The sequence below is a fragment of the Haemaphysalis longicornis genome, unplaced genomic scaffold, assembly GCF_048455015.1.
Source record: "Haemaphysalis longicornis isolate Haplotype H1 unplaced genomic scaffold, Haemaphysalis longicornis Haplotype H1 scaffold_9, whole genome shotgun sequence".
Classification (NCBI taxonomy): domain Eukaryota; kingdom Metazoa; phylum Arthropoda; class Arachnida; order Ixodida; family Ixodidae; genus Haemaphysalis; species Haemaphysalis longicornis.
The window spans coordinates 108,253,038-108,259,936 of record NW_027526460.1 but is presented as its reverse complement, the minus strand read 5'-3'; the positions used below and the strand labels follow the sequence as shown (position 1 = coordinate 108,259,936).

General features: G+C 48.9%; 1 protein-coding gene across 1 annotated transcript; it reads left to right on the top strand.

Annotated features, from left to right (window-relative positions):
- Nucleotides 1–295: 295 nt before the first annotated feature.
- On the top strand, nucleotides 296–4,867 carry LOC144151964 (uncharacterized). Its single transcript, XM_077683149.1, has 3 exons — nucleotides 296–376; nucleotides 845–2,999; nucleotides 4,710–4,867. Coding segments are annotated over exons 1-3 (2,166 nt in total). The 5' UTR covers nucleotides 296–367; the 3' UTR covers nucleotides 4,712–4,867.
- Nucleotides 4,868–6,899: the final 2,032 nt, after the last annotated feature.

The window sequence follows — 6,899 nt, the reverse complement described above, 5'->3', positions numbered from 1 at the left end:
GGTTTCTCTGCCCCTTGCTCTCTTTTTTGTCGTTCTTACAGTGAAGCGTACTTAGAAGGGGAAGAGGTACTACCCTGGCCTTCGAGAATGCAAGGTTAGGGCGGTGCGCCGGCAGTGTTTCTGATGATTTTTTTGTTGAGCGCACAGACAGAGCTTGCTCGTGTAGTGAGGACAAAATGCAAGAAATAAAGCAGACTGTCTCCGGAGAAGAGTATCCGACCTGGTGATGAGAGGGTGCTTGCTGACGCGACGGCATGAAGAGTCCGCGACCTTCTCGCCCCATTGCACGAAGACTATATAAGGGAGTTACCGGTGTCGCCACGTAGCCAGTTTGATGCTCTGGTCAGTTGGTGTGGCATAAGGAAGAATGCTCGGAGTGAGTTGCAACTATTGATAGTTTTTTTCTATTTATAGCATGAGAAGGGTTTTTTGTTTTTAATAGTAGCCTAAAAGATGCCAAGCCAGTTCAACAAAGCGGTTTTTTTGGAGGAAATACTATTTCCGTTCAACACTAGATGAGCAACACATGTAACGTTGCGCTAGTGATTCCCCAGCTGAATAATTTATGTTGGATTTGCGTATTTGTGAACGAAGTTCGTCTTTTTTCAGCAAAAATAGGTAGGCAGTATGCCCGCTTGCTATGTAGTGTGTATATAAAAGAACTGCGACCTCTGGCATGTTTTTCGATTCCAAATTTTAGTTTGGCGGAGAAGCGAGTCAATCTCAACTACCGCTGCAAGCATTCCAAGCTCAAAATAAATTTATTCTGTCATTACGTCTTATCAGTTTCCTAAAAAGCATCGGGAAAAACGTTAAATTTATTTTTAATCCTGTTTATTTTCAGTTACCGGTCTTGTGCCTCCTGTCACTGGCGTGCAGCGCGCTTGGAGGCGACTACCACACCACCGGCCATGAAACCGCGGTCCCAGCGAGCACTTCCCACACCGATGCTGCCGCAGCGGTGACTGGAGTACACACTGGCCCTGCTTCCAGTACCGTACACACTGATGGATCAGCCACGACCTCACTCCATACATCTTCTGCTGATGTTGGCGGCATCCACGCAGTCAGCAGCGGCATTGATAAAACGGACGTGGCAACGATTCATGCTCAGCCAGCTGCGGCCAATGTGCACAGCACGCAGGATGCGTCCACGATTCCCGGCGCTCCATTACATACATCGTTTGATGCCATCTCAGGTGTGAGTGCCGTCCACACGTCGCCAGGAGCTGTGCCCACGGTCCATTCCGCCCCGGCTGTGACTTCGCAAGAAGGTGTGACTCCTATTCACGCTGCTCCTGCACTTTCCACTGGTCAAGCTGCTCCAATTGATGCATCTCAGGTTACTCCGGGTCAAGCGTACCAGCCGGGTACCATCTTCGGGACCGCACAGGCCTCGCCACCGGCACCAACCTTCACTCCACACCCTGGTGTGCCCGGCTACCCAAGTATCTTTCAACCCGGACCTCCATACGGCCTTTATTATCCGCCGACAGCAACTCCTGATTCCACGCAAGGTTCCAAGGTGACCAAGGATGGGGTACAGGACGCACCATCCGTGCAGGGCGTCTATCCGCCTGGGCCAACACCATTCGGCCTTTATTTCCCGCCGACAGCAACTTCTGATTCGACGCAAGGTTCCAAGGTGACTAAAGACGGCGTACAGGACACGCCATCCGTACAGCGCGTGTATCAGCCTGGGCCAACACCATTCGGACCTTACTTCCAGCCTGGCCCTTACTTCCAGCCGAGTCCGTACTTGGGTTTCGCGCCTGGTCTCGGCAGGCCTTCTCCTTACCCTTCTGGGCCGGTATTTCCTGGCTACCAAACAGACTCCAGCGCTCCCTCGAACGAGGGTGGTTCCGTTTTGACATCCGTGAACACCGTGTCGTCCACGCCGAAGGACCACAAGGTGGCTGATGCCTACCAGACCTCCCCGGCAGTTGCTAACACGTATCATGAGGGTGACCCAGCGGCTGTACCGGCTGTTCACGCTGCACCCGATGTATCTAACCCGCAGACCACTGACTATGGCACCCCGGCAGTAGGCACTGGTGCCGCTGTCTACCAGCCTGCCTCAGGAGTGGCCACGACTGCCCACACAGACGCGGGTCCGGGTTTTACTGCCTACCAGGGGGTACACCCTGCTGTGAGCAGCATTCATAACACTCCTGGAGTGACCTCCGTTCATGCCGCCTCAGCTGCCGTACCAGCTGTTCACGCTTCACCTGATGTCGCTAGCCCAGGGACCACCCACCACGATGTCCCGGCCGCCGTCTACCAGTCCGGCCATGGAGAGGCCACCCCTTCCCACGTGGAGGCGGGTCTTGGTATTACTGCCTACCAGGGAGTTCATCCTGCTGTCAGCAGCATTCATGAGACTTCTGGCGTGACCCCCGTTCATGACACCCAATTGCCAACCGGCTACCAGACATCTCCGGCCAATGGGGCCGTTCAGCCGTCCCTACCTGCCTTCGGAACTACCGCTGTTCATGGGGCTGATCCCGCTGTGGGCTCTCTGCATTCGCCTGCGCCGGCCTTGACTTCCGCCACTGGTCACGAAGCCACCCCGGCCGGGGTTGGTGTTCATTCTCAACCCATTGTGGCTGGCTCTACAGCCGTTGCCCACCCTGAACAAGGGGTTCATGGAGTCGCTACTCCAGCTCTGCACCAAGGCCTACAGAGCACTCAATCTGGGGTCCCAGGATACAGCGGCATTCAGCTACTTACCGCTCCTCACGGCCACCCGGCTTTCGCACCATACGGCGGAGTACACAGCGTCCCTGCTTACGGTCTGGGAAACAGTGCTGCTCTCCACGGCGCCAATCCAGCGTTCAACTTCGGGCCTGCGTACACCTATGGAGCACCCGAACTCGGCTACGGCGTGGCTCCCTTCGGAGCAGGAGTCGGCCATGCATTCCCACACTATGGTCTGAACTACGCATATGGCGTCGGTCCCCAGGACTACAATGCCCTCTACATTCGCCGCAGAAAGAAGTGTAAGTCATATATAATCGATTCTCAAGTTTTGGAACCAGCAAAGTGCGCCGAGCATGTCCTTTTCCCTCCTTCCCATTTGAAATTAAGCAATTGGGTGACAGCCATCACAAATGTGCTTAAAGTCTATGATGACAAGAATTTTACAGTGCAGAACATCTTCGTAGGAAGAAATGTACACTTACGGGGAATGAAACAGTAGTTTGTGTGTGTGTGTGTGTGTGCCAAAGAAACAATTATATTTCTTTCTCAGAGGAAATATCAGTGAAAACCGCTTGTGTTAGTTATTATAATGGGGCGAGGTTATGTTGGGGGAGTTTGTGAAGATGTTTGCTTCTAAAGAGGTGCCATACCCATAGTTCACTACAGTTGTCAAGTGGTATGAATCTGCACGGTTGACAGAGTATTACAAGACAGCGGCTTTTCATTAGCATGTCATATTAAGCGGACACTGCTATCTGCTGCAAGGGCACAATCTCTTTTGGTATAGTCATAGATCACGCGCTTGATTACTTAGACCTATGCGGCGATAATTTCCTCCGCACTGTGTAGATACGCAGACGAGGTGACGCTTGGTGAAGACTGGGACGGTATTTTTGTGCAGAGCGTCCGTGCGAATTTACGGCTACTACAGCCCATGCCATGGTTCAGGCAATACGTCTGTAGTGATGAGGGTCCATTTGCCGAAATACCTTCAGTTTCCCGAACCTCACGCAGTGTGATTGCTGAGCTCCTCAAAAATGCTATTGTTACTTTCATTTTGTAGCACCTATTGTGGACCCATTTTGATTTTTGAAGCCCTGTTCACTTTAGAGATGCAACTTCGGACCTCGATGTCCTTTGAAGAATGACTCTTGATAACCTATGTCAGAGACGTCGTAGTTGCCTAAAGATGACAGGCATCTACTCTAGTTTGTAATGCGTCACACACACGTATATGTACACCTGACGAAGACACTTTTTGTTTGTGTGTAAAATCGCGCTGTTTTCAATTTTCGCCAAACTGTAATTCGATCCCCGCGCCACCACGCAATAGGTATCGTTGATTGGGCTTCACCGGGCCACTAAGCCAATACAGGTGCTTTAACGTCACTAGGAGAAGCTTAATATACGTAATGGGAGAGTCGTTACTGTTTCTCAGAAAAGGACCACGCTGCCATTGAAATACGGTCATCAATTTTGCTCCTGCTGTAATTTGAGTTTCTTTGTGGCGATGAAGAGAAGACTATTACCGATTTATTGTGTTGCAGGTTTGAGAGCAGATTAGTAAGCTATGCCGTAAACGACGGCCCATTTGTAAAGTCAGAGATTGATGGAAGTAAGCGTCGAAAGGATTATTCGAGAAAGCAAAGTATGAACGCTACGGTAGAAAACATTGTGATTTTTAACATGGTGATTTTTTTTTTAGCATTTGTAATGTGTATGTAAGTCGAATTAGGGCATACGAAGGAAGATTATGAGGTGTCTTCGTTCCGTGGTAGCAGCTGTTTGAATATTAGTGATGAATTAGTGGCAACAAAATCCTCCTCGCCCCGCAGTACTTTAGAAAAAAGTGCGTTACATGCGGAAATGTTTCAAGGTGTTTGAAGACGGTCTTTGCATTTGTTAAACTGCGTACGGGTAGTTTCGCTTGTGTATTTTTCAGTCTGAAGCTTTTTCGCTGTCTACAGTTTGTTTTAAAGTGACTGGTTTTTTCATGTGTACCCTTTCAGAAACCAAAAAAGGCATCGCCATTGAAGTCATCCGTTTCACCCGCATTTCACAGTCAACACTGCACGGAAGCTCAGCTCCAGCCGATCGAGAATCAACACACAACGAAAAGAAGACCGACATGCACTTTCAATGTTGGCCAATAAAAAGCCCGACCGTGCATCTGCGTTTACGTGTCTTATCAGCGTTACTTCCGGAAACGCTTCATTTTCGCAGCCGCAATATTTCCTTAAGAGTCAGAAACCGGAAGTCTGAAAAAATATTTCTCAATTGGGAAATTGCGCGATGATGAAATTTCGCAATTTAACCCAAGAGTGCTAGAGTTACTATTGACGCTTGCAACTGCCACGTCGGCAGCGTCCATGGGTTGTTGTTGATTTCGAGAACTAAACATTTTCAACGCAGCATGGGGTGATGGGGTTAGGCAGAAAAACAATAAAGAAGTGGGTAAATTTGTGTGTGCGTTTATTTTATAATATGGCGGAAAGTTACCGGTACGGAAAGAGAGAGAGTACAGCATGCGCGGGGTTATGATTTTTCTTCTTGTCAACTGCGTCAGGGTGTAGGGCTAGGAGGCGCTCGCACCGAGCGTCCCGTACTAAGCACTCCATTTTTAACATATCAATATCGTAGGTTTAAAGGAACTCACACCATGACCGCGTTTTAGGTGCATTCTTCGCCAATTTACGATATACATTAAAAGGCGCTCTGAAGAATGAAATTTTTAGACACGTCTCTTTCGAGGAAGAGTATTCATAAAAAAATTGCAACGACATAAAACAAAATTCCCCCTTATACAAAATTGAAGACACAGTAGAATAGTGACGTTAATGTGTCCCGATCCGAGTTCTAGGACGCTGGTGTGCGGCAGGTAAGTGTTGTAAGACCACGCGACACCTAAATATTGACTGCTTAAAAGATCAACTGCCACCTAAACTACTACCCGTGAACCGGTTCACTTAAATCACTGAACCTCCTTGCGTCCCTCCTATTAAGCCTTTAGCAGGAGTATTCGAGCTCATGTAAACTTAGCCTGAGAGATATTTATTTTGGACCAAATGATAATTACACCTGTTCCCAAAGACAGGGTAATTCACCAGTCCATTTGCAGGTGCACTGAGTCTAAGTGCCGGAAGGTAGATAAAACACTACCCATTACATCTTGTCACAGATAAATCGCCCACCCGTAGATGCGGGTCAGAAAGTTCTGTGAAAGGGCAGATGGGCGTCCAGATTAATCAGCGGGCGTAAGGACAAACAAGATACGAGCTTCGAGAGCAAAGGCGGATCGCCTCACATAAAATAGAAAGCGCATGCACTGAAGGTATTTTCTTCAGAAGGTATTTCTATGCACTAATAGAAAAGAAGTCCACAGGGTATAAAGCAGCAAAACATGGAAGCTTGAAGTATTCAGCAAAGCTTCGGGCTGGGTATATGGCATGCGTGGTCCGGCAAAATGTCTGAAATGGGGCTTGTGCGCCCCCTCTTGAGGGAGGAATCTGTTCGTTGCATTTAGAGGCCCCTTGCAGAAGCCCGGTTACTTTGCCTTCAGTTGACACTTAAGACCAAGAGACTTTTTTCATCACACAATGCTATTCGTGTTTTTTTTTTTCAGTGGAAATCTCTAGGCACATAGTACAGATGCTTTTACGCACGCAACAAAATCCCTTCCCCCAATTTCATCATTATTGATATACCTTTGGGCTAACGCGCAGCAGCAAACGTGGAAGAGCTTTGAAGAATCTTGGAGGCTTTGCTGCTGTGGAAGATTTCAATTGTCCTGGGTTATGAGGGGTGTATATGTTGCTAAAAAGTTTGGTTTAAATTCACAAAACTCAACCTGTTTAATTTGCCGAAAAACTGGTCTATGTGTGTCCACACACGTACAGGTACCTTCATAAGTATTTGGCCTCCCGCGCTGCCCAGGGGGCGCTGCGCAAGCGGCTTCCTGGTAGTACTTCCGGGTAGTACAAAGCTGCGCGGGTCCCATAGGATCCCGTGTGTGACAGAAGCAAAATGAGCTCGATTCTCCCGATTGTTTTGGGACATGTTCACCAGCCCATCCCCGACGAGTCCGGTATCGTCCGGCGATCAACTTGGCATTAGGGGAAAAATCTTTGCAGCGCTAAATACGTTTACAGCGCCGACGAAAGTGCCGGGACGGTGACGGCGCTCTGCCACTCGCAGGTTCA